This window comes from Nelusetta ayraudi, unplaced genomic scaffold (genome assembly GCF_046127955.1).
Source record: "Nelusetta ayraudi isolate G7.1 ecotype Tasmania unplaced genomic scaffold, CSIRO-AGI_Nayr_v1 ptg000048l, whole genome shotgun sequence".
Taxonomy (NCBI): Eukaryota; Metazoa; Chordata; class Actinopteri; order Tetraodontiformes; family Monacanthidae; genus Nelusetta; species Nelusetta ayraudi.
The window spans coordinates 15,349,370-15,375,454 of record NW_027466098.1 but is presented as its reverse complement, the minus strand read 5'-3'; the positions used below and the strand labels follow the sequence as shown (position 1 = coordinate 15,375,454).

Genomic DNA, 26,085 nt, shown 5'->3' with positions numbered 1-26,085 from the left:
GAGAGAGAGATGTGTATGTCGAGGCGGGAATCCTGCAGTCCCTGCACGGCGTGCTGGCGAACACCTGACAGCACGTCTGAATTTGCGTTACAACAAAAATAAAGGAAGGAAGGAAGAAATATATACTTTAAATGTGTAAGAAGATTAAAATCATATCGCTGTCTTGTGCTCTTTTCTGGGAATTTGCTAATCTCACTGTGAATGTATGCTAAAGGGCTTTTTTTTTTTTTGTAAACAGGAAGAGAGGCGTGCAGATCAGATGGTGAATCTGAAGACACTTGTTGACACGCATAGAACAGCGAGAGGTTGCTGCCTGCGCATCATCTTCTTTACTGTTGCGCAACGTCACCTGTTGCTTTGGCGGTGGTCAATTAGATACCGCACAATTAAAAGGAACTGTCAACGCTTGAACTTGAACTTCTTTGTATTGACGTGGGAACGTGGAAACGATATTTACGATATTTGGTGATGAAATGTAGGGTGACGTCATGGTGTCCCTTTTGCGGTATTATTATTATTATTATTATTATTATTATTATTATTATTATTATCATCATCATCATTATCATCATCATCATCATTATTATTATTATTATTATTATTATTATTATTATTATTATTATTATTAGTTTGTTGGTTTACTTCAATAAACCTCAAGCATCACTTTCAAAACCCAGCAGGGTGAAGTTCGAGTCTGCAAGATTGTTCAGTCCTTTTTTCCCCTGTACAATATCGCCCCCATCAGGCGTAATGCGGTAATTACGGGAAAGTTGTCCAAACAAAAAAAAAAAAAAGAAAGAATCCTGGGTTTCCTGCTTTCTTAGGACTCATTCTCCCAGAATTCATCAGAGCTCTTCTTCATCCGCGTCTTACCTATTCGCCCCGCCCCCCTGTACGTCGCACCGGCTGACCGGTGTTGTGTCCTGGAGCCGGTCAGCAGCGTCACTGAGCCGCCAGCTGCTGCTAATGCAGTGGGAGACGGGCGACACGGCAGCCGTGCTGGCCGACAGCAGATGGAGACTGAGGAGGTAAGGGTTTGGGAACACACACACACACACACACACACACACACACACACACACACACACGTTCTATCTCCCTCTCGCTCTCTCTCTCTTACACACACACACACACACACACACACACACACACACACACACACACCACCTGCCTGCAGCCTCCTGCATGTTTGATATTTCTTGCCTCCTCGCAGACTTTGCCATTATTTTTGTCTGGTGCATCTCTCCGCTGCCTGTTTGTCATGACCACAGGGGTTGTGTGTTGTGTTCCTCTGGCAGCCTTGCTTGTCGCCAGGTTCTGTAAACACGGGTAGGGCGCCCATCACGGGGCTAAATACGAAACAAGTCGTCATGGCACGAGTTATTTATTGGTATCAAGAGGTCCTACAAGACACCCCCCCCCCCCCCGCACCACACCCCAGGCAAACAACTTTGTTTTTTCTTTCTTACAAATGAGTCCAATTCAGAGACATACGATTGGACTCATTTGATCTAATTGCAGGAATCTTATTAAAGCATTTTGTTGTAAGCATTTAAGGGCCTGGTCAATGATTGAGAAGATGGTCAAATGAGCTCATTAGTGCACCTGATTTGTGTATACAGCATTGTTTGATATTTGTTTGATTGATTTTAGATGCAGGGAATTGACTGTGCTTTACTGTACATGCCAGTTATTCAACTGAACCTGAGGCCCACACACGGATCATCACTATTGAGTGAGCCTAGATACTGTATCTCAATGGCCCTCAGAGTTTTGTATCTTATATGCGCACACACAATATTACATCTTTCGTCATCTCATCTATTTATTCATATTATATGATCCTATCATGAATCTGTCTGCCTGCGTATGCACAGTCTGTCCCTGAATTTAAAATCCACAGTGACTAAAATGTCATTCTGTCATTCTGTGGTTTGTTTTTGTCTTCAGCAAATCAGTTTGACCACAAACCATAAGAATTTCTTGCAACCAAGAGACAAACATGGACTATGTGCTTGTGATTGATACTAATTCATTGAAATAGAAAATAAATGAAACCGTGCACGCTGCAAGGGAACCTCTTATAACGTGCAATGTGATGCAGTTGCTGGTTTTGTCACATCGTATTTCCTCCCAGTTGACAAAGCCTCTCTTGGCAGGTAATCACCGTTGAATCATGCGGCAAATCAGACATTTTGTTTTGTCAATAACAGACTCGACTTCTGACTTAAACTTGGTCACTTTTTTTAATGGATCACTTTATATTCAGTATTTAAGCTGATGTTTTTCATATCACAGTTTGTAGTCTCTAAAATATGTTTTTTTTTTTTTTTTTAGAGCTTGTGTTGTGACCAAAGAATAATTAATTCTTAATGACATTATTGTTTGATTAAATATTGAAATGATTTTTCTTCGAGGGTTCAAAAATACTGATTTTCTTTCACCATTCAAAAATTTAGGAGACGACCTCCAACAGATGTAGGATGATTCTGTTATATTAAAGACATTCTGACACTGGTTTCCTCTTTAACCCAATGGCAAAAATGCGACAGATGTCTCATCGTGCACCTGCAGCTCAGCCAAACACCTTGGCAGACTCTTCTCATTTGAATGCTGCACATTTGAAGGAATGCACGATATCTGACTCATGCAACCTCATTTGGTGAGTGTCAGGTGACGCAGACACCTCCACAGGGGGTTGGACAAAAGTGAAACCAGTGCCCAGATGTTCTCCCAGCCATAACTGGAAACAAGACTTCTTTTTGAAAATTTGATTTGCAGTGCGTTGGACTTATTCTGTTATTTGAGGTAGTATTTTTTTTTTCCTGATATAACACACTTACGAAAGCTCACCGTTGTCCAATCCCATTTTTTTCTTTTATGGCGTGAGACATGTGGAAGTGACGGACTGAAGTGTGTGTGTATGTGAGGTGGGTGCCCTGTGTGCAGAAGTGGCCCATTTCTGCACACAGGGCAGCATCGGTGGGATAGGAGCTGTGCAAAGGTGTAACAAGCAAGCCCCCCGACCTCCCTCCCAACTATAACCCCCCCGACCCCCACTCCCCTTTGGGGTGGTGGGTGAGGGTGAGGGTGAGGGGGGCTGATGCAAGGCAGGAGGGGAGAGAGAGAGAGAGAGAGAGAGGGAGAGAGGAGGGGAGACGGGGGAGAGTCTTGCCTCTCGTCACTCCCTCTCACAACACTGTGGGAGCCACAGGACTCGTGCTCTCCTCCAGCACACCCACCCACACACTCACACTGAGAGAGGGAGAGAGAGAGAGAGAGGGAAAGAGAGGGAGAGCAAGGGAGGTTCAGCGTAGAGAGAGAGGAGAGGAGAGGAGTAGGAGACGGACGTAGCCCAAAAAAAGGAGTTCTAGTGAACCATTATTCCCGAGGAGAGAAATCAGGAATATTTTTCCTTCTTTTCTGCCGAGGAGCTGCGAGTAACCCTCGGTGAAGGATGGCAGAAGGGGCAGAGGGAGAGGAGGAGATCCAGTTCCTGCGAACGGTGAGTGCCGCTTACTTTCCTTTTCAGGGAGGGCGAACCTGCACTTGCTGCTGAAGGCACTCTGGCTTTTAATTGACAGAGAAATAAGATAAAAAGAAAATAAATTCATTCTATTTGATTATCCAATCTGCTCTTGGTTTCACTTCTCTCCCAACATAAACTCATAACCTAGGGGTCAATATTGTTTTCTTTAGCGTCCGCAGGTTCGCTGCTCACTTTTATCGCTGTTGCTCATCCAGCAGCGAATTTGAAAGTCACATGTGCTGAAGCGCTTAGAAGCAAGGGCCCAGTTCTCGCTGTAGTTGACTATTTCGGTGGTGCCCCCGATGTGCCTTGACCTGCTTATAAGTTGCTCTCTTTAAACCGGGTAATTGATTTCTCTATCTCCAGTAATTGGAGAACTAGAGAAAGGCGTCATGCTGGATCGTGTGACTCTCATCTCAAACTTTGCTTTGTGCACTGCACACATTCTGCTATAAACCTTCTCTTTTACTTAACTTCCAGAATGTTCTGAGATTAAGAATAGGTGCGTAACAGAGTATGAGGGCATACGTACTGTAGCTGTAGATAGACAGCGGCTGGTGCATCTGTTAGCATCGTTATCTATTTATATCTGAGAAAAGTGGAGCCTGTCGGTGTGGGGTGGAGAGGCAGGGCAACAAGCTACCCAGAGCTTGCAAAGAGGGGGACAGCTGGCAAGAGGCTGCATGAGAAATCCACTTCACAGTGGGAAAATCAGCAGGGGCGACCCTGAAAACGACCTAAAACAGCTCAGTGGCTGCTCTAAGGGTAAAGAAGGGCACAGGTTATCATGCAGGAAGGAGGTGGACGCCATGTATCTTTGTCATTAAATTATGGCTCCTATTATTAACTTCTGAACTTGTTTTGTGCTAACTTGGATTATAAAAAAAACAAGCTTGGAAACATTTACATTTTTTTTTATAATGCAGTATTTTGAATTTATGTCATTTTATTTTATGCTAAAATCTTCTTTTACTTGCAAACAAAAAGCAGCTATTTGCAAAATTTCCAGCGTATTTTTCACTGGAGACCATCATTAACTAATAGTAATGATGAAAGATTTTTATACTCATTTTAATAGTTAGCTATTTTCTGAAATGAAGTGTCGTAACCAAGTAAAAAATTGTGAGACTGAGTCGCAACACACGAGCAACAACAAGAACAACAACAGAGATAATAATGATACATTATCATAATTAATAAATTACATAACTGACTTCTTAACAATTTCCTGGAGACTGTCTCCCAGCTCAACAGCTGTTGCTGCAATTATGAAACTATAAACAGTTTCGGCTCCATCTTTAGTGGCGGAAAATTGTCACACGCGAAAAGGCCCCGCGTGTAATCAGCGGGTTTGTCCTTTGACTCAGACGGCCCGGCCGGGATGAAACTATTAGCGACCAACACTTCAAAAGGGGAGACAATGCAGCTGGGTGAATTATTTATGTCTCGTCCACTTCAATGGATTTATCTCGGACGCTGGCACCGTCGAGGTTGGCGCCCCGCTGGGGGGAGGAACTGGACTCAACACGAATTCACGCCGCTGGTGTTTGGAGATTAGGTTATTCCCCAAATGGTCTGTGTTTTCAGATTGAAGGCATAATGTGAGTCAGCTGTTTCCGCCTCCTGCGGTTTGTCACTGCGTTAGACCAAGCAGTTGTTGTGCTTCAGACACACCAGCAGGGGCGGCAGATGTGTATTTGATTTATGTAAACTATTACTTGTCACGTCAGTCGCAATGGAGGTTCACGTCTTGTGTGTCAAGGCCCACTCCTCATTTAGTCCCTCCAATATTTCTGGTTTTTGTAGTCTGAGCATTATCGCAAGGAAAATGTCTCATTTATGTGAAGAAATGTGGCAAAAACATCCAGGAATTAAAGATATCATGCAGAATTTCACAGTCTTTTGCGATGTAAAAGGTTTGAGTTTAGTATATGGTAATGCTGGCTTAAGTCAAAACTTCCTGCATTGATATGTTCACATAGTCACACAGGATTCAACTAGAGAAATGGTAAGAGTTGTATGCAGTAGAGGTTTTCCACAGTCAGCCAGCAGGTATTTTTTCCATTTGCAAGTGTTGCTGCAAAGAACAAAAACAATTCACTGTAATATTCACACTCCGTTATTTTAATTTTGCAGGAATTTATTCAATAAGAGGCAGAGTGCCAGATAGGTTGTGCTGAAATGTGTCAATGGTTTTTTTTTTTATAAATTGTGACATTTGCAAATAACCGCTTCATTCATACTTAAAATGTTTGTACTTTTCTCTTTTGTTTTGAGATGTATTTCAATATTCTAATAATCACCAACCTGTTGTTACACCCAGTTGTAAGTAACCACAGAGTCACTGAAAACGTTTCCACAACATGATGCTGTATCTCTTTCATTAAAATCATCACACAAGCTGCAACATTTGACTGTCATGCTCTCCAGTCATCAACTGGAGAGCAGGACAGTCTGTCAACAGGCCCCTATCCCCTTCAACAAAAGCCACTGACGGCTGCAAAGTCTCACGTGCACTGTAAACACACCGGAGGGCCCACCAGGTAACCCCGAGTCCGCCAAGCGTACCAGCTTATCCGTTGCTGGAGGTAAAAGCTGTGTCACTGCGCGCTGTACCTGCGCAGAGGAGTGGGTTCGGTTGGGATATTCAACCTCCAGTCTGTAGCAGCACTTTCTTTTTATAGTGTGCCGTTTTAAATGCACACACTCTGGAGGGACAGACCAGGGGAGGCAGTGTCCTACTTGCCAGCATCCTTATGGGAGATGTGGTGTGTGTGTGTGTGTGTGTGTGTGTGTTGTGTATAGAGGCGTGTGTGTGTGAATGATTAGCCCTGTTTTAGAAGCCAGTGTCATGTTAGTATAACAACTTAGAAATGAATTTCTTTCTGAAAAAAATAAACCAATTTTGGAGATTTTGAGGCTGGGAATATTCTACAAATGGACATCTTGCTGTTTTGCATGAAGAATTCTGAAAGTTTGCTTGTATTTCAAATGAAGGCACCGGACGCTGCCGTCATGTTGTTTACAATTATTTCAGTGTCTTTCTGGGAAAAAAAAACGTGTGTGAGAGTCCATGTTTTTTTCTGCATTGAAGCAGCACTGCAGGGAGAAGTGACTGTGTAACAGGCATTGGCACGAGGTCTTTCATTTTCCAGACTGTAATTGGGCAACAGATGAGAATATTCTCTCTCCTGGGACTTGTCCATCCCTCTCGTTCTCTTTATCACCTGCTCTGCTCCGTTCGGCTCCTCTGTCTTCACCACCACAAACAGAAGGGCAGCACTTCAGTGCTATTAACATCTTCTAATCTCTTCTTCTGTTGTTAACAGCAGAACTATGAAGCCCTGTTTATTGATCGCCACAGCTTTTGGAGTTCCCCTTTACTTTCTTGTTTCATCTGTACTTCTATTGCTCATGTTGCCGTCCATTGATCCTGAAATCTCACACATCCGTCTTGCCAAAATTCAATTTGAAACAGTTGGTCGTGGAATTATGTGAACGGTCAACTTCCTGTTGCAGTGATGATGATTGATGAAGAAGAAGAAAAACAGGAAGTAACTGTCAGCCTAGCTCTGCTGCTCATGAGATTAGCATGGGTACCATGCTGTAGCAGCTGTTAAACTGGAGCTGGATTGTATTTTTCCCCATCATAAGATGAAGGGCACTGAAAGGTGTTCGCGATCAAAAGGAGGCTTCCACTTTAATTCTGTGAGTGGATTTGGTGAAAGCTGCTCTAAAAGCAGAGGCACACCGCAAAGCACTGACACACATCTCACAACACAACAAGGGAGCATTGTGACGCTGCTGCTGGTAGAAAAAAACAACAACATATTGTTGGCTTGCTTTGAAAGCAACAGAGAGAAGGTCATTTTCATCATCTGTTTTGTTTTTTTAAGAAAAGAAAATTATCTTTTAAATTGTGTCCTCTTTCCAAATGTTCTCTGGTTGATTAGTGACATAAATCCAACTGATTTAGGAAATGCTCCTTATGGGGCATAGTATTTTTCATCCAATGATAAAAAACAAACAAACAAAATCCAAATATAAGATAACTTTTCTGCATTAAAACCATGACACAGTGTTCTGATTCAGCTTTGCTTCCTTTATTTTGTTTGCTGGCATTGCCTCTCATCTTTACAAGACGGTAGATTCTGCACACACTTCTGCATGCCAGAATCATTATTCCTTCTTCCGTGTTCTGCATATTTTCAGCACGCCATGGAACACAGTGTCGATGGTGCACGGTAGCAGCGGTGTTTAGGACAGGAGAATCAGGGGAAGCTGCCAGCAAAGCCGGGCTTTACAAGTGCTGAGCCCAGGAGATGAACACGTCCACCGTGCCACACAACATACACACAAGCGTAAACACGCAGCACCTGTCGTCTCACGGCTTTGGTCGCAGCAATTTGGACAACGAACAGGTGGTCTTGTCTGCTTCCTCTGACACAAGACAAAAACATGGAGAGACTCCCAAAGTGCAACAAACTGCCACAACTGTTATGCAAGCAGCTATGTGTGTCTGGGTGCGTGTGTGTGTGTGTGTGTGTGAGCACAACCTTTTGCACCTCCACTTCACAACGAGGAGAATCCAGGGATGTGCACAGACACATTGCAAATCATAGTCAGATAAATGGAAAATCGCTTACATAAAGAAGACCCTTGTGTGGCATAAAGTTTATGCTGTAAATAAAAAAAACAAACGTACAAATTCATTTCTCAGAAAAACACAGGTGCAAATGCTGTGAAGTGTTTTATAGCCTGGGAATCCTTTGTGTGAAGCTGGTTGGCTTCAGGCACTTTTAATATGTCGCGGAAACTTTCTGTGCAAATGTGAGAATATTTGTTCCAGAGCTGAGGGCACATGTCCCTCATTAAATTATTGGTTTGAACAAAAGTTAAAATGGAACATTGGAATAAGGTTTGTACACTTTATTAGCTTAGAGGCTGGATATTCAAGGTGCTATACTTAAGTTTAAATATTTAGGGTGACCTAGCACACCCTAAATATTTAAACTTAGCAGAGCTGACGTAGTGTCAAAGATTGTATGTGTGTTTTCTTTTATATTTCAGTACGATTAGTCTTACTTTATATATTGCTAAATTTTAAACAGGGAGGTTGTACAATAGTAATTTTCGGGATCCCTTTAAAAAGTTCAGTGCAAAACAGCTACAGATTGTAATATTTGTTCTTCATTAAAATCATTGCACATTCTCTGCAATGCTCAGTTTATTTTTTTTTGGGGGGGACGCAGGAGTTATTTTTATTTTACTTTTAATATGTAATTTCCCTCAGAAGTTTAAGTTTTCTGATAGTTTGCTGCATTTCTTCCCTCTTCATCTCTCAGTTCGACTGCTTGCTCGGTGCTCTTAAGTATCTCCAAGCAGGACCCCTAAGTATCTGCTTGTCAGCAGAAGGAGGGAACGTGATAGTGACAGGTGCAGGCCCCTAAAATAGGAGAGCAGTTGAGGGGACTGCCCAGACCAGAACGGAGCGGGAGAGGAAATGGAGAAAGGGAGATAAACGAGGACGACGCTGAATAATGAAGACGATAGTAGAAATAGCTCAAACGCACATTATTATCAGATAAAGAGGTTTTAAATGGTAACGAGGATTTCAGAGACTGTAGCAAAAAGCACAGTGTTGAAAGATAACATTCTAAATCTCCTTGTCACAACTCTGTAGACTCTGCAAATGAAGGATTTATCAGGCCTGATTCAATGCAGGACTATGACTCTCCTGTCCAGGTTTTATTATAGCAGCAAAAGTCAGTCATCCCTGTTCGTACCCCATTAGATATATAACCACATTAGAGCGGCGGCACCTCACCTCTGTATTGTAATACATTCTAGACTGAGCTCCGAATCGCTCTCATCTTCGCACTCACTCTTTTGCCCAGCCAGCACCCTGTGATTCATGGACCAACATGAATTACCAGCACATCGCAAGAAACTGTGCGCTACGCGATTTCACCACTAGATGCCGTTGTTTTGCATTGCATCACCAAAACAAACCTGCGACCTGCAGGTCCTCGGTAGTCCTCATAGCAAGAAACATATTGATTTTTAATGCATAAAAAAAACAATTCAGCGAGTTTAGTTCTCAATCGAAAAGAGTTAAACGAAGAGAATGAGGGATCTGCCAGGCCTCCGCTTGTGATGGTTGGACCCGACTGTGCACTTTCAAGGTCTCATCTGGTTTTGACAGGGGAATCCCCCCTCCACCTCCCTCCGCTTCTATCGAGCTGTTCTTGCCCTCCACCCACGTGCGGTCCCTCACCCTGCATTAACGATAGGCCAATCATGACTGGCCAGAGATGGAGTGCATCAGTACACCTATCATTGGGCAGAAAACAGCATTGCTGAAGGTTGTAAAGAATTGCAAGTTATTAAACGTTTCACCAGTCATAAAATTGGGTCAATATCAAACATTTATTCAAAGCAGGCGGAGATTAAGAGAAAGTAGTGACTCATTTATTTTTGTTGCCTTGTATTTTTGTTGATCAATAAAAAGAAAGGTTTCATTTTGTTAAAATGTTCTCGAAAGCTTTGTTGTTGCACAAGATGTAACTGAAGGGCGTTCCACTAATGTAACTTTCTTCCATGGCGCAACAGTGGCTAATGGAGGACATAAATCAGCCTGGATGTCACATTTGTAATTGATAATTAAGAAAGATCTGGAAAACCTGACTCACCAGCGCCCGCTTTTTGCCTCTCCACACAATTAGACTGTTGTTTAGAGGGGCTGTATTAGATGGGTCTATGACAGGCTGGAGACGCATTATCGCAATAAAAGTTTGTCAACGTGACTTTTTCCTCACGATGGCATCTTTCAAAACTGTCTCACACAAACGGCTGTCAAAATGTATCATTGTGTTTCTTTTTCTCTCCTCGTGTTTCTTTTTCTCTCCTCATTTGCTTCTGCCGAATTTTCTCACTGAACGCAACCGCTGGTGAGCGAGTCGATCTGCGCCGTCATCATGAAAGGCAACAATCTAACACGTGTAGAAATGTTCTGGATATGCTGGCGGCGGTTGGGTTACAGCCGGGTGCCAGCCTTGTCCTCCTCCAGGATATCTATCACCATTGTGCATGTGTTTGTGTCCGGACAGCGGGCATCGGGCATCGTGCCCTCCAGTCTGGGGAACCCTGGCCACCCCCGAAATGTGTGTTTGCCCCCAACAAGCCCTGGAGGATACGCTAAGGTGTCTGCTTTCAGCCTGCTGTGGTCGGGGCCTGTAAATCTCTGCCCCACCACGCTCCTCTATTTGTGTGACACCGGCCGGTACCTGATGGCTGCCTGTCACTTTACGTCTAATTGTCTCCGGCTCGCCCCCTTGACCCCGGATATCCAGATAGCGCAGATACTTGAGCTGCCTGCCGCTCCAAATAGGGTCCGGCTGTAAAACCCCAACACAAGCCCACGTCGCGTTTTATGAACTTGTCACGGCCAGATGGCGCTAAGTCGCTGGGTCAGGTGCGTGACACCGCGCCGGGCGGATATGGCCGCGGGAGATTCGCAAATAATCGGGTGTTGTTTACTCACAATACGAGCGTCAGGTGCACATCCCTCAAATCCTGAAAGCCCAGTCTATTAATACGAGGGTGAGTTCAGGCCGGAGGCTCGCGGAGGGTCTGAGTCTGCTGCGTCTCATGTGGCCAAATTGGAAACGCTTCCCAAAGCGTGACTCTTGGAAGGGCACATTAGCGTCTCTGCCCGTCCACTTTACAAAAGCCTCATAAAAGTTTTTGCGGCTAATGCTCGAATCGCTTTGGCCGCCCAGTTCGTTGTCGCTGAACTTCACTGCCGACCTTTTCATTTTCCCGCAGAGGTGCCAGGATCGTATATCACGTCCCCGCTGCGAGTTCACATCTTCTGGCCATAAACGCTCACAAGCTCCTTAAGTGGCTGGAATTGTTGTGTAACCTCAGTGGGTAAAGGTTCCCACATCTGTTCCTCCGCGTCAGTCCGACAACTCTAAAAACAAACTTTGCACCGAAAGGCCGTGTTTTCCTGACCTGCGTTTGCTTTTATTTATGCCTGATTTGCATACGCCGCCTTTTGCTTTTGAGGTGGAGCGGAGAGGGCTCGAGCGGTGCTCCACTTTTCCAAACGCCAAAAAAAAAATAAAAATGAGCTATGCGAGAGTGGTGGAGAGGGGACATTTCAGGGGCTGAGAGAGATAGATGATACGGCCAGAGGGAGAGGGGACGATCCCGAGCCAAAGAAACATCAGAGGCCGCTGGATGTAAGAAGAGGAACGGATAGTATGAGGTCACCCGTCTGCATCGCGCTCCATTTTTTCCTGCCGCGTGACGCAAGCGCCTCAAAGTGCGCACTGAAGGCACCTGTGAAAGGGCCGCGAGTGCGCGCGCTGGTCACGCAGCGTGATTGACAGCCAGCCGCGGAGCGAGAGGCGGGGAGAAAAAAAGTCAGGAGTGGGTCCTGAGGTGCAGAGAGGAATATTAGTCAGGTTAAGTGATAGATCCACTTGCATAATGACTGAGCGGTAGCAGCAGCTGGGAATGTGTCGGAGTCAGGTGTGGGTTTTCACTGTGAGGGCGGGGGTGCCGGGCCAGTGGGTGGTGTTTATTGCTGGATTTAAACCTCTCGCCGGAGGGTCCGGGCCAAGCCAAGGAGCAACAAATTACTGGCTGTTAGCGTTCGGCTGGCGGAATTGTGTTTGTATGTTTGTGCACTAATTGCCGCCTCTCCAAGGGGGGGGGGGGCTTCATTAACATTTTTAAATGAAGCCAAGGGGGAGGGGGGGCTTCATTAACATTTTTTCTGGATGTTTTCGAACGACTCTTGGAATTCAGTTTTGCCGTCACTGATCATATGTCGTCGTTTCTCTGTTTCTCTTGTTGAACCACACAAACACACTGTGGGAATTCATCACTGAATAATTAAATGCACAATATTTCAATTAGAGTGCTGAGTTTTTCCCCCCCCACTGATGTTTTATATCAAGAATGAGATATTTTGTCCTTGTGAACGAGACCCCTGTGATTTATGAAATATGTGATATAAATGCTACCTTTATGTTCTCTATCATATCAACCTGGATGGCATTTTTTCTCCAGTCGTCGATTGTTGAAGGGATGAGAAAATATGATGAACCATGTAAGTTTTATGATTATTGTTAAGCACGTCCAAATAAGAATTCCTTCTCTTCCGTCCCTGAAAGTTGCTCTTACGCCAGCAGAGCGTTGACGTAACACCTGAGCTTGTGAGTCCCCTGGCTGCTCCCAAACACAGCATTTTTAGCCACTGTGCTCCGACCGTGGCGGAGAGAATGTGCCTATTTTTATTCTGCTCTGTTTTCTACAATGCACTGTAGGCACCCCCACTACCCGTATCTCCTTTAGCTCTCCTTATGAAGAATGCCACTTCATTCCAAAAAAGGTCAACGTGGCAAACAATGCCTGCAGAAAATATCAAGTTGAGCCGACTGTATCCCAGAACTCCCTCAGAGGAAAATAAAGAAACTGTGCAACAGAACATGACGAAGAATAAAAAGGGAAACGTGTGATTTGGCCAAATGCAGAAGCGGCTTCGCCTGAATTCTAAGCCCAGGGAATAAGTGACTCTCTTCTTTTTATGATTCAAATTTTTTTATTGATTTTTTTTTCATACACAAATAAGAACAAGTAATCAAGTGACATATGTTGTATGTTGATGTGCAGCAACAAAGAGATCATAATGTGCTATGCATTCAGCGATGCTAGGTATCGTGTTAAGATTGGAATAAGTGCCTCTCTGAATGTTTTGCTTGCGTTGTCCACAGGATGACCAGGTGGTTCTGCAGTGCACCGCCTCCGTTCTGAAGGAGCAGATTAAACTCTGTCTGTCCTGCGAGGGCTTCGGGAACCGCCTCTGCTTCCTGGAAACCACGTCCAACGCCCAGGCAAGACGACACGTTGTGACACCCTTTTGTCGTCGTCCTTTCGCACTTGCGTTGCGGCCCTGTGATCAACTTCTGCTCTTCCCCTCTGCTGGTCTGTAGAATGTGCCTCCGGATCTGGCCATTTGCACCTTCATCCTGGAGCAGTCCCTGTCGGTGCGTGCGCTGCAGGAGATGTTGGCCAACACGGTGGAGATGACCGAGGTGAGTTCCAAGCGACGGCAACAATCGAATGAGTTGCAGAGTAATTAGACGGTTGTAGCTATAAAACAAAAGGCCCTGCCACCACCTGTCTGAGATCAGGTCAGTATATCCCATGTATTTTTTTTTTTTATTCACGATTATTTATTCATAATTTGACTCAACCCTCCCCGCTCCTTCCCTCCTCGCTCTCTGCCGAGCAGGCGGTCGATTTGGACAAGTGGGTATGTTAGTTACCGCGTCTGACTTCCTGTCGCTGTCCTCCTCCTTGTGCTCCTGCCGCTAGATGTCTCATGTCGAGGTGGTCGTCATCCTGTATGTCTTTCGGTGGGGTGTGAAGATGTAAAAGTACTGTATGATGTCACAACATCAGGGACTCGCTGATCTTTAAACAAACACCACAATCAATTATATCTTATTATATGTTTTAATATCGCTGCACACGCATGACACTGTCACACCCTGTTGTCTGTCCCTGGTCCCACCCAGTGTTTTTATTCTGCTCCACCCTCCCGTCTGCTTTCTGTTGTGAACTGATCTCTTGTGTTGTTATGGTGTTTATGTTTATATTTAGACAATTGTATACGTATACTTATTTTGAGTTTAAAGATTTGTCAATGTGCTTTGTATAATATTCCATCCAGGAATACTTCCTAATACAAGGTGTGAAGAAGGATGCACCCAAAAAGCTTTGCAGCCTTTTTTTTTTTTTAAAGCCAGATTAGGAGACGCTTACAATCTGTGACTGATGGAAGTAAAGCTGGCCTCAGAGGCCCTCCATTGACAGAATCCCATCTCCCCTCATTATTGTGGGCGAGTTTGGTCTGGCCCTGATCTCGCTGGGGTTCTGTGGACTATTGTGGACCTGCTAATGATGAGCTGGGGGATGAGAATAGTATGGCATGCGGCCCAGCGGAGGTTCTGTCCGCCGTCGCTGCTGCTGCTGGACGGCTGCGGGAACTGGACACCCCCAGAGCTCGAGGCGGGCTTATGTCCATTTTAGTCCCCTCCAACGCGCACACACACACACACACACACACACACACACACACACACACACACACACACACACTCAGACACACAACTCATTCAGACAGTTAGCCAGACACATCCACATCTCAAGTAAACGCTCTTTTTAACCTGAGAAAATAACACATCTCCGCCTGCCCTCAGCGAGCCTGGTGCTAATGTAGACCAGGGCTAATGGCTAATTGAGGCCACTTGACATTCTTGACCCCTTCTTCGCCAAGTGGATAATGGGTATTAGAGGCCCCACTCAGGCTCAGCTTCATGGCTGATCCACATGGGTGTTTATGCCTCGTCTATAATAAAGTTTTTAGCTTTAATTGTCTTTTTTCTTGTTGCATTCTTGCTGCACATTGAAAAAAGGTGGGATGCATCAGTGTATCTGACAGTTTGCAAAGTTAGATCTGCCTTGAATGTATCCTGAGAGCCAGAGGCTATACATTTTTTTGCTCTTGTATGCTTGAAGACCCAGTGTGTAACATTTACATGGATCTATGGATGTTAAAACAGAATATGAAATATGTCAGAATCAGTATATATAGATACATTCACAGAGAACAAATGCATTTCTTTAACCAATATAAAGCATTTACATCCAGCACAGGCCCATTGTATGATTTTAATCTGACATTGCAGCTAAGAGGAAGAAAAGTGTGAATGTTTTTTGTTTTTTTTTCACGGCTACATGCTATTAAAGCGTGCACGCTGTGCCTTTAGATTTTCTGGGCACTTCAATTTCAAGTTCTGCAGGTTCATGGTGGTGACGGTACATCCTGCTTATACATTTACGTTCATGCGGCATTTCCTGTTCATCTCTAGTCGTCCCAGGGTGGAGGCCATCGCACCTTATTGTACGGTCACGCCATCCTGCTGAGACACAACCACTCAGGCATGGTAAGACCGCAGCCCAACACTAGTTCAGGTTGCATTTGTATTTGATAACCATAATCACCTCTTCTCCAGTACCTCAGCTGCTTGACGACATCTCGGTCACTCACGGACAAGCTGGCCTTTGACGTGGGCCTTCAGGAGGATTCAACTGGTAAAACCACATTTCAGCTTCCTTCAGCAATACTAAAACAGCTTTCCTTTTTTATTGACAAGGCAGGTGTATTGGGCAAGTGAGTCGTCAGTAATTCTCTCGATTTGTTTTCAAGTTGGGATGTTTTACATTTAACATGTCGTAGTAGGAGAACTATGTTATTTTGTTCAAGGACACTTTCTTTCTCCCCTGTTGTGAAGGCGAGGCGTGCTGGTGGACCATCCACCCAGCTTCAAAGCAGAGGTCAGAAGGTGAAAAGGTCAGGGTGGGTGACGACCTCATCCTGGTCAGTGTGTCTTCTGAGAGATACCTGGTGAGACTTTTATCAACTTTAATGTAGATTAAATCTAAACCAGAATTTTGACTTGTCTTCACAAATCTAATATTTGTCTTTTTTCTCTCTCAATTCCTTGCCCTCAGCACCTTTCCTACGCCAGTGGAGACCTGATGGTGGACGCCTCCTTCATGCAGACCTTGTGGAACATGAACCCGATTAGCTCAGGATGTGAACTTGCTGAAGGTACCAGAGTGATTTCATAGTTTTCCCTCCGTGCATACAGCTTGATTCATGTCAAAATGCAAAGTACGAACCTATTTTGTCCACAGTTCTGAATGACAATCCTTTCATACACTATTGTATTGTATTTGTCCTCTACTCTAGCGGAGCAGCCTAGTGTGATTATTTATCCTTCAAAGATGAACATCTTAAAAATTCTCTCAACCCTCGAAGTCCTCAGGGTCAATATCTGCTCAGCATAGACGTTAACCGCTGTGTTCTTTCCTTGCTGCAGGTTTCCTGACAGGAGGTCACGTTCTGAGGCTGTTCCACGGCCACATGGACGAGTGTCTCGCCATCGCTACGCCAGAGGAAGGCGAGGAGAAGCGCAGGTAAGAGGAACACGGCCAGATCAGAGCAGGAATGAAAAGCAGATGAACCCCGTGTTGATGCAGCGTCACATGACCTGGTGTGACTCTGGCGCAGGATGGCTCACTATGAAGGCGGCGCCGTGTGCAGTCAAGCTCGATCCCTGTGGAGGTTGGAGCCTCTGAGAATCAGGTGACAAACATCGAGGTGTTAGCGCTGTGGGTTAAACATTTGTTGTTTTGTGATTGCCTTTTTGATTCCATGCTTCTTCTCCTTTTTTCCTCCTTCCATTTCCTCCACACAGCTGGAGCGGCAGCCACATGAAATGGGGGCAGTCCTTCCGCATTCGCCACATCACCACAGGCCGGTACCTGTGCCTGGACGAGGAGAAGGGTCTGCTGGTGGTCGACCCAGAGAGGGCCAACACCAAGCAGTCTGCTTTCTGCTTCCGCGCCTCCAAGGTCAGAATGAACGTTCCATCGGCCCGCTGCGCTCTCCCTCGCCCCTGTTGTCTGCCGTTATTGCCCAGCACTTCTTCCTCTCCTCACGTCTGTCTTCAATTCTGTCTTTCCCCGACGCCTACTCCGAGCAGGAGAAGGTGGACGTGGCTCAGAAGCGTGACGTCGAGGGGATGGGCATTCCGGAGATCAAGTACGGAGAGTCCATGTGCTTCGTGCAGCATGTGTCCACGGCCCTCTGGCTCACGTACGCAGCCCTGGATGCCAAAGCTGCTCGTTTGGGGATGATGAAGAGAAAGGTTAGGCTGTATAATATTTATAGCAGTGCTGCTTCAAGCTGCTCCTCAAAATCGTTATTATGTAGCATGAGCATAAACACGATACAAGTATTTCTTAACCGTAATTTACAATTTTGTTGTCCACATCACCAGGTCATTCTGCACCAAGAGGGTCACATGGACGATGCTCTCACTGTGTCCCGTTCCCAAACAGAGGAGTCTCAAGCGGCTCGTATGATTTACAGCACCATGGGGCTCTTCAGGCAGTTCATCAAGTATGTCAAGGCTAGTATTCATCTTCTTGTGCGCATTGCCTGAGAGTTATAACCTGAGATTACTTTGTGGCTGGTTGTGGCTGATTCCCTCCAGGGGTTTGGACTCTCTGAGTGGGAAGAACAAGTCACCGGGGTCTGTGTCACTTCCTCTGGAGGGAGTCATTCTCTCCCTTCAGGATCTCATCTTCTACTTCCGGCCTCCTGAGGAGGAGCTGGAGCACGAGGAGAAGCAGACCAAGCTTCGCTCCCTCCGCAACAGACAGAACCTCTTTCAGGAGGAGGTGAGTCGCTCGCTGCCTCTCGGCTTCTCCATAAAAACAGCAAACGCAAACATCAATATTGCAACAATGATGTGAATTTTATCGTCTTTGAACTCCTGGTGTAACTATGATTGTTAGCATTTTTCTGTCTGTGATAGAAGGAAAAATACTAACTGTCCTATATATTAAATGAGGACACAATGAATCCTGGTGTAATTGTTTTCAGGGAATGATCACCATCGTGCTGGAGTGTATCGACCGGCTCAACGTGTACAACACCGCTGCCCACTTCTCCGAATTTGCTGGCGAGGAAGCCGCCGAGTCCTGGAAGGAGATTGTCAACCTGCTCTATGAGCTCCTGGGTGAGATGATGCCTCGAAGACAAACAACACATTAGAATGCAGCTCACACTTCCCTAATTTCCTCCTCCCCGTTTGCCCGCTGAACAGCCTCCCTCATTCGGGGGAATCGCTCCAACTGTGCGCTGTTCTGCGACAACCTGGACTGGCTGGTCAGCAAGCTGGACCGCCTGGAGGCTTCTTCAGGTATAACATGAGCATGTGACGTCCATGTCAACACAGTGTATGGAAGTGCTTCTTAGATTAAATTAAGAAACTGCTTTTGAACTCCTGAACTGCAGGTATCCTGGAGGTGCTGTACTGCGTGCTAATCGAGAGCCCCGAGGTTCTCAACATCATCCAGGAGAACCACATCAAATCCATCATCTCTCTCCTCGACAAGCACGGAAGGAACCACAAGGTGTGTGTTTGCATCAGCCGGCTTCCTGATTTTTTTTTTGCAAGGACGGAGGAGAAGAAGAACTGACAATCTGGTATCTGCCTTCAGGTTCTGGACGTCTTGCGCTCTCTGTGTGTGTGTAACGGTGTGGCTGTGAGGTCCAACCAGAACCTCATCACTGAAAACCTGCTCCCAGGCCGCGACCTGTTGCTGCAGACCAACATTGTAAACTATGTCACCAGGTAGATAAAACACACTGACTCTACAAAACTCTTGTTGAAGAGATGATGGCGCTGATTTCCCGTCTGCTTCTGCCCGCAGCGTGAGACCCAACATCTTCCTGGGCACGTGCGAGGGCTCCACTCAGTATAAGAAGTGGTACTATGAGATGATGGTGGACTACGTGGAGCCCTTCGTGACAGCGCAGGCCACGCACCTGCGAGTGGGCTGGGCCATGACGGAGGGCTACAGCCCTTACCCCGGGGGAGGGGAGGGCTGGGGAGGCAACGGCGTGGGAGACGACCTCTACTCTTACGGCTTCGACGGCCTGCACCTCTGGTCAGGTAGGTTGACGTCAGACGCGGCTCCGCTCTGTTCTCCACGACGTGGCTTGAACTTGCTGTGTGGGCGTCGCCAGGCACCGTCCCGCGGCAGGTGGCCTCGCCCTACGCGCACATGCTGGCCGCTGATGACGTGGTGAGCTGCTGCCTGGACCTGAGCGTGCCCAGCATCTCCTTCCGCATCAACGGCCACCCGGTCCAGGGCATGTTTGAGAACTTCAACGTGGATGCCCTCTTCTTCCCCGTCCTCAGCTTCTCCGCCGGAGTCAAGCAAGTGTCTCTTCATTTCACCATGTGAAGCTAAACTCATGTGACAAATGGCCTAAAAACTAGATTTGCTGTGTTTTTATCATCATCACAGGGCTCGCTTCCTGCTCGGTGGCCGTCACGGAGACTTCAAGTTCATGCCGCCGCCTGGCTATGCCCCGTGCTACGAGGCTCTGCTGCCTAGAGAGAGGATGCGTATCGAACCCATCAAGGAGTACAAGCACGACTTTGACGGCGTACGCAACCTGCTGGGCCCCACGCTGTCCCTCACGCACACATCGTTCACGCCGTGTCCTGTGGACACCGTGCAGGTAAAAAAAAAAAAAAGAAGTCTCGTGTGTTGAAAAGTTATTCTTCATGACAATTTGCTCTACTAGCCTGAGAATAAACTCACTGAAAAGGTCCATTCTGTACTTGTTTTGCTCTGTCAGTCTCTAAGATTATGTGCGCAAACATACACTGTTCTGAAATCAGCCCTTTGTGATGTCGGATAGACCACTGTGACTTAATTCCACGTTCAGTTTAGTCACAGCCACTTTCTATGTTTACTCGTTTGTGTCCAGTGGAAGGTGCAGCAATGCATCAGTTTTAGCAGCACTTGTCTTTTGTCAAGGCTGTAAACAGAGGGCTAAATATAGGGTTTCCTGGGGATCTGGGTATTATGGGATAGATAATTATGCAGTGTTGACCTGACAAAGAAAAATCTGAAACTAGGTGTAAGACGGGAAGTTCAAATTGTATTGAGCCAAAGGACTTGGATGTGCCTGCCCTGTCTCACTCTGTTTATTTGTCCCTGCAGATTGTGTTGCCACCCCATCTGGAGCGCATCCGAGAGAAGCTGGCAGAGAACATTCACGAGCTTTGGGCCATAACCCGTATTGAGCAGGGATGGACATACGGGACGGTGAGTATACAGTGGAAACTGCAGTACAGCAGCACTGATAGCACTAATAGCACTGATGACCAGGTTGGCCTTTATCCAGTTCAGATGATTTGGAGCCTTTCAGTAGAAACATGGTTCGTGTCCACTCTGCAAGCTGTTTTAGCTGAATTATGAGGTTGTAGTATATCACTTGAGTCTGCTGTGTCCCAGGTAATGGTACTTTTTTGCATTATTAAAAGCATTCTTGATACAATGACATCAGTTTGAGAAGTCCTTGGCGAGAATGCACTGGCGTCGGTTGAATAGTCTCGCCTCGCCTGCCTCCGCAGTTCAGAGACGACAACAAGAAACTGCATCCCTGTCTGGTGGACTTCCAGTCGCTCCCTGAGCCCGAGAGAAACTACAACCTGCAGATGTCGGGCGAGACGCTGAAGTGAGTCTGGAACGAGGGTCTGAGTCAGACTAAAGTGCCAGTCTGGCAGAAAGCATGGCATATCCAGGGGGCGCCGGTGTTAATCCCCGCTTCTGCGTTCCAACAGGACTCTCCTGGCACTGGGCTGCCATGTTGGCATGGGCGACGAGAAGGCGGAGGAGAACCTCAAGAAGATAAAGCTGCCGAAGACGTACGTCGAAGAAGAACAAAATATTATCTTACGACAAGTTTTGTCTTTTGAAATCTTAAATCAACCGCCATTCTTGTCCTCCAGCTATGTGATGAGCAACGGATACAAGCCTGCACCCCTGGACCTCAGCCACGTCAAGCTCACACCAAACCAGAACCAGCTGGTAGAAAAACTGGCCGAAAACGGTCACAATGTTTGGGCAAGAGACCGAGTCCGGCAAGGATGGACCTACAGTATTGTGCAGGTGAACTCCGCATATTCACTTTTGCGAATCCTGCAGCACATCTAGTAATTCTAACTGATTATTTACTTTTTTATAAACAATTTTATTTAATTTTACATGTGTTCTTTCACACTCCTAGGACATCTTCAACAAGCGGAACCCCCGTCTGGTGCCCTACAACTTACTAGACGAGAGAACTAAGAAAACGAACCGCGACAGCGTCAACAACGCTGTCCGTACTCTCATCGGCTACGGCTACAACATTGAGCCTCCAGATCAGGAGGGCAGTAAGTTCCCCAGCACGCCACATCAAACATCTGCGCTCTTTTTGCTTTTACGTCTCACTTCCACTTCGTTTGTCTGCAGCTGGCCACGGCCTGGAGAACACGCGTGGGGACAAGGTGCGCATCTTCCGGGCGGAGAAGTCGTACGCCATCACCCAGGGGAAGTGGTACTTTGAGTTTGAAGCGGTGACGACGGGTGAGATGAGGGTGGGCTGGGCGCGGCCCAGCGTGCGCTCTGACACGGAGCTGGGAGCTGACGAGCTGGCCTACGTCTTCAACGGCAACAAGGTGAGTCACGTCGGTTAAAAGCTCAGGGAGAAGTGAGACATCAAAGGGCTTTTGTTTCAAAACTCTCCTGAAAGTTACGCATCATGTTGAGTCAATGGCGATACGTGGTATGTAGATCAGGTTTAGTGAATTCAACTTTTATTTATTTATTTTTTATTGATATATTCTATTTGTACTACAAAATGTGAACCGCATTACTGACCCAATGTGTCATCTATAGAGTAAACTACAGGCAAATATCGATTAGTAAAGATGTGAGATCAATTGCTGCATAACCAGTCATTAAAATGATGAGATGGAAGCAGGAAATAGAAATGCAGGATTAACATTAACACTGTGCCTTTTTGCCTCTGTACCTTTGGTGATCAAGTAATTAGCTACATCCAAATTAATTCTGGCGTGGTCTACATCTTTTTTGTAAATTTTAAACTTTTTGGCAAGTAAATCCAGAATTTCCTTTTGTTTGTCGATGCAACCCTCTCTAGGCTCAAAGATGGCACATTGGCAACGAGCCCTTCGGCCGTCAGTGGCAGTCTGGCGATGTGGTTGGTTGCATGATTGACCTGACTGAGATGAACATCATGTTCACGCTCAACGGAGAGATGTTGATCAGCGACTCAGGCTCAGAGATGGCCTTCAAAGACATTGAAGTCGGGGAAGGTAAATCTAAAGTTCAATACGTCTCGCTTCATTGCTATTTCTTACAGTCACACAAATGCTTTGCTTCCTGTTTTCACTCCTCTTAGGCTTCATCCCTGTCTGCGCCCTTGGCCTGTCCCAAGTGGGAAGGATTAATCTCGGTCAGAACGTCAGCAGCCTGCGCTACTTTGCCATCTGTGGCTTGCAGGAAGGATTTGAACCCTTTGCCATCAACATGAAACGAGATATCACCATGTGGTTCAGTAAAAGTTTGCCTCAGTTCGTGCCTGTACCCAGCGATCACAATCATATCGAGGTGATTTCTTCAAGACACCGGATTTACACGAGGCTGGAACTTGGTTTCAGGATTATTTAGCTGTTGTTCAACATCCTGTCTTCCAGGTGTCTCGTGTGGATGGGACTGTGGACAGCGCCCCCTGTCTGAAGCTGACCCACAAGACCTTTGGCTCTCAGAACGCCAACACCGACATGATGTTCCTCAGAATGAGCATGCCCGTCCAGTTCCACGAGACCTTTAAGATCCCAGCTGGTACCACGCCTCTCACCCGTGCCCTCACCATCCCGGAGGAGGAGGTGGTGGTGGTGGAGCCTGACTCTGAGTTTGAAGTGCTGAAAAAGTCGGCCAGCCGCAAGGAGCAGGAGGAGGACAAGAAGGAGCCATCTGTTCCAAAAGACATCTCTGTGGAAAACGAGAAGGACACGATGTCAGAAAAGGGCAAGAAGAAGGGGTGTGTATGATGAGCAGTGCAGGCTTTTGGGTGTTTAAAGGTGCAGTTTAATACATAAAAGCACATCTTTTCTCCTCCCTCCTGCTAATAAACAAAAACAATCTGACCAGAGTGAGAGGGAGTATGATTTCTGTGGAAATGCCTGATTGATATATGGTGTTTAACTAAGAAAAGAAACAATCAAACATCACTTCATGTTGTGCATGCTTCCCTAGATTTTTCTCCAAGGCCAAAAAAGCTGCCATGACGCCTCTGGCGCCTCCCCCTCCGCCCATGGTGCCTCGATTGGTGGAAGATGTGGTTCCGGATGACCGAGACGATCCTGAGATCATCCTGAACACCACCACCGTGAGCTCCCATTTCCCTGCCAGTGCTGAAATCACATAGAACCATCTGATTTTATTCAATGCAGTTTGTTGTGTTAGATAACACATAGTCAATACACATTTTTGCTGTTTGATTTGGATTTACTTCTCTCTAACTTTGCTTTAAATTTTGCTTTCAGTATTACTACTCGGTGAGGATCTTTGCTGGCCAGGAGCCCTCTGGTGTGTGGATGGGCTGGGTCACTCCTGACTACCACCAGTTCGATCCAAGCTTTGACCTCACCAAAGTGCGCAATGTCACCGTTACCGTTGGCGACGACAAGGGCAACATACACGACAGGTTAGCGTGTTACACAGACGACTGCTGTTTAATCTATAGAGGCATTGACATCGTCACTAATGAGTGAAGATTGTTGGTGTCAGTTCCACATTTCACCAGCTCACTAAGTTTGGTGTAAAACAGGCTCGAGTCGAGCAGCCCTGCGTCTGTTAGCAGTGCAGCATTTTGCTAGCTTTTGTTTTGTTTTTTTTGGCAAAAGCTGAAAGAAAAATATGCATGTGGTGTTTATTCCGCAGTATGAAGCACAGCAACTGCTACATGGTGTGGGGAGGAGACCTGGTCAGCAACCAGCAGACCCGCTTCAGCCAGGAGGACATGGTGGTTGGCTGCCTGGTCGACTTGGCAACAGGTCTCATGACATTCACAGCCAACGGGAAGGAGATTAACACCTTCTACCAGGTAAAGAGCAGCTGCGAGGTTATGTGTATGTCAAGCTCAGTGCTTTCCAACACTGGCCTGTGTGAGTTGTTTTACACAGCAAGTCCATCTAAGTGGAGACTCATCTATTCTCAGGTGGAGCCCAACACCAAGCTGTTCCCTGCCGTCTTTGTACAACCGACCAGTCAAAACATGGTGCAGCTGGAACTGGGCAAACTAAAGGTCAGAACTTGATTTTAAACTAACATCTTTGATCTCGGCTAAACAAATTTGTAATGGATGATTTAACAGTCATTTGTGAAACTCTAAATCAACCTAAGTCTTCTCCTGTCTTGCTGCTGTCAGAACATCATGCCCATCTCAGCAGCCATGTTCCGCAGCGAGCGGATGAACTCGGTCCCCCAGTGCCCTCCCAGGCTGGATGTCCAGATGCTGACCCCAGTGATATGGAGCCGCATGCCCAACCGCTTTCTCAATCCAGAGGTGGGCAGGATCAGCGAGAGGCTTGGCTGGGTCGTAGAGTGCACCGAACCTCTCATCATGATGGCTCTGCACATCCCAGAAGAGAACAGGTCAGTTTTTCCTTTTGTTTGACTTTTTTATGTGTTGGAAAACAGCAAAAAAGCAAATAAAAGCAACATTTTGCTAGTTTTAACCATTCTAGCAGGATTTTCATCTTCTGCTTTAGGTTGCATATATAAGGAGGGGCTTGTGATTCATGTCATTTATTAACTGTATATCCCAGCATAATACTTAGAAGTCCCTTAGCTTCGTTGTCAGTCCATGCATACTCCGTTCCCCAGGTGCATTGACGTCTTGGAGCTGTCGGAGCGGCAGGATCTGATGAAGTTCCACTACCACACGCTCATGCTCTACTGCGCCGTGTGTGCGCTGGGCAACAACCGCGTCGCCCACGCTCTGTGCAGCCACGTAGACGAGTCCCAGCTCTTCTACTCCACGGAGAACACCTACCTGCCGGGTCCTCTCCGCAGCGGCTACTATGACCTGCTCATTAGCATCCACCTGGAGTCAGCCAAACGGGCCCGTCTGGGCACCAACAGGGAGTTCATCGTCCCCATGACTGAGGAGACTCTTAGCATAAAGCTCTATCCTGATGCCATCAAGGCCCACGCTCTTCCTGGCGTTTGTCTCACCACCTGCCTGAGGCCCAAACTGCATTTCTCATCCATCAACTTTGTGGGCACAGACCCCGATTTGTACACTCTTAGTCCTGTTTTCCCGCTACAGGTGAGATACGCGAGCAAACAGCATGAAAAAAATTGCATTTTTTTTGATTATTCTAATCACGAACATTAATTCTTGTAGGACCTGAAGACCAGAGCGATTAGCATGTTAACAGAGGCTGTGCTGGATGGCAGCCAGGCTATGAGGGATCCAGTCGGCGGCAGCGTGGAGTTCCACTTTGTCCCCATCCTGAAGCTCATCAACACTCTGCTCATCATGGGCATCTTCAACGACGAGGACACCAAGCACATCCTGAAGATGATCGACCCAAACGTGTTCAGCGGGAAAGACGAGGGGGAGGCCACAGAAGGAGGGAGTGCGGATGCCAAGGAGGGGGTGACGGAGGAAGAAGAGGAGGTTGAGGAGGAGCTTGAGGATGAAGGTGTCGGCGAGGACGAGGAGGAAGAGGAGCTGAAGAAACTGGAAAAAGGAGATGATGAAGGGGAAGAGGAGGAGCCAAAAGAGGAAGGAGAGGAGGGGGCCGGAGGAAAGGCCGCGGAGGGAAAAGTGGACGGGGAGAAGGTGGTAGAGGAGAAGGAGGCGGAGGCGGTGGAGGCTGAAGTGAAGGATGAGGAGGAGGGTCTGGAGGAGGGATTACTGCAGATGAAGCTGCCAGAGTCTGTCAAGCTACAGGTCAATATCATAAGTCAGCACCTCGCGCCGCCTGCCAGCAGACTTTTATGCAGGTTAATTAATCTGGGAACGT

The 26,085-nt window shown here is 46.5% G+C and overlaps 1 protein-coding gene across 1 annotated transcript in view; it reads left to right on the top strand.

Moving 5' to 3' along the window:
- Window positions 1–3,282: 3,282 nt before the first annotated feature.
- ryr1b (ryanodine receptor 1b (skeletal)) overlaps window positions 3,283–26,085 on the top strand; it is a 53,425-nt gene continuing 30,622 nt past the window's right edge. Inside the window, exons 1-36 of the mRNA XM_076036642.1 lie at window positions 3,283–3,505; window positions 13,315–13,434; window positions 13,534–13,635; window positions 15,478–15,552; window positions 15,622–15,700; window positions 15,901–16,013; window positions 16,121–16,220; window positions 16,492–16,588; window positions 16,683–16,757; window positions 16,870–17,026; window positions 17,158–17,322; window positions 17,455–17,576; window positions 17,671–17,857; window positions 18,063–18,198; window positions 18,286–18,381; window positions 18,477–18,595; window positions 18,683–18,816; window positions 18,896–19,137; window positions 19,212–19,404; window positions 19,496–19,712; window positions 20,201–20,305; window positions 20,614–20,717; window positions 20,824–20,907; window positions 20,992–21,151; window positions 21,270–21,417; window positions 21,497–21,702; window positions 22,188–22,362; window positions 22,449–22,657; window positions 22,744–23,090; window positions 23,306–23,438; window positions 23,596–23,756; window positions 23,993–24,155; window positions 24,270–24,356; window positions 24,480–24,706; window positions 24,938–25,382; window positions 25,461–26,012. Coding sequence (XP_075892757.1) covers window positions 3,458–3,505; window positions 13,315–13,434; window positions 13,534–13,635; window positions 15,478–15,552; window positions 15,622–15,700; window positions 15,901–16,013; window positions 16,121–16,220; window positions 16,492–16,588; window positions 16,683–16,757; window positions 16,870–17,026; window positions 17,158–17,322; window positions 17,455–17,576; window positions 17,671–17,857; window positions 18,063–18,198; window positions 18,286–18,381; window positions 18,477–18,595; window positions 18,683–18,816; window positions 18,896–19,137; window positions 19,212–19,404; window positions 19,496–19,712; window positions 20,201–20,305; window positions 20,614–20,717; window positions 20,824–20,907; window positions 20,992–21,151; window positions 21,270–21,417; window positions 21,497–21,702; window positions 22,188–22,362; window positions 22,449–22,657; window positions 22,744–23,090; window positions 23,306–23,438; window positions 23,596–23,756; window positions 23,993–24,155; window positions 24,270–24,356; window positions 24,480–24,706; window positions 24,938–25,382; window positions 25,461–26,012 — 5,883 coding nt within the window. The 5' untranslated portion in view covers window positions 3,283–3,457. The remainder of the gene's footprint in view (window positions 3,506–13,314; window positions 13,435–13,533; window positions 13,636–15,477; window positions 15,553–15,621; window positions 15,701–15,900; window positions 16,014–16,120; window positions 16,221–16,491; window positions 16,589–16,682; window positions 16,758–16,869; window positions 17,027–17,157; window positions 17,323–17,454; window positions 17,577–17,670; window positions 17,858–18,062; window positions 18,199–18,285; window positions 18,382–18,476; window positions 18,596–18,682; window positions 18,817–18,895; window positions 19,138–19,211; window positions 19,405–19,495; window positions 19,713–20,200; window positions 20,306–20,613; window positions 20,718–20,823; window positions 20,908–20,991; window positions 21,152–21,269; window positions 21,418–21,496; window positions 21,703–22,187; window positions 22,363–22,448; window positions 22,658–22,743; window positions 23,091–23,305; window positions 23,439–23,595; window positions 23,757–23,992; window positions 24,156–24,269; window positions 24,357–24,479; window positions 24,707–24,937; window positions 25,383–25,460; window positions 26,013–26,085) is intronic.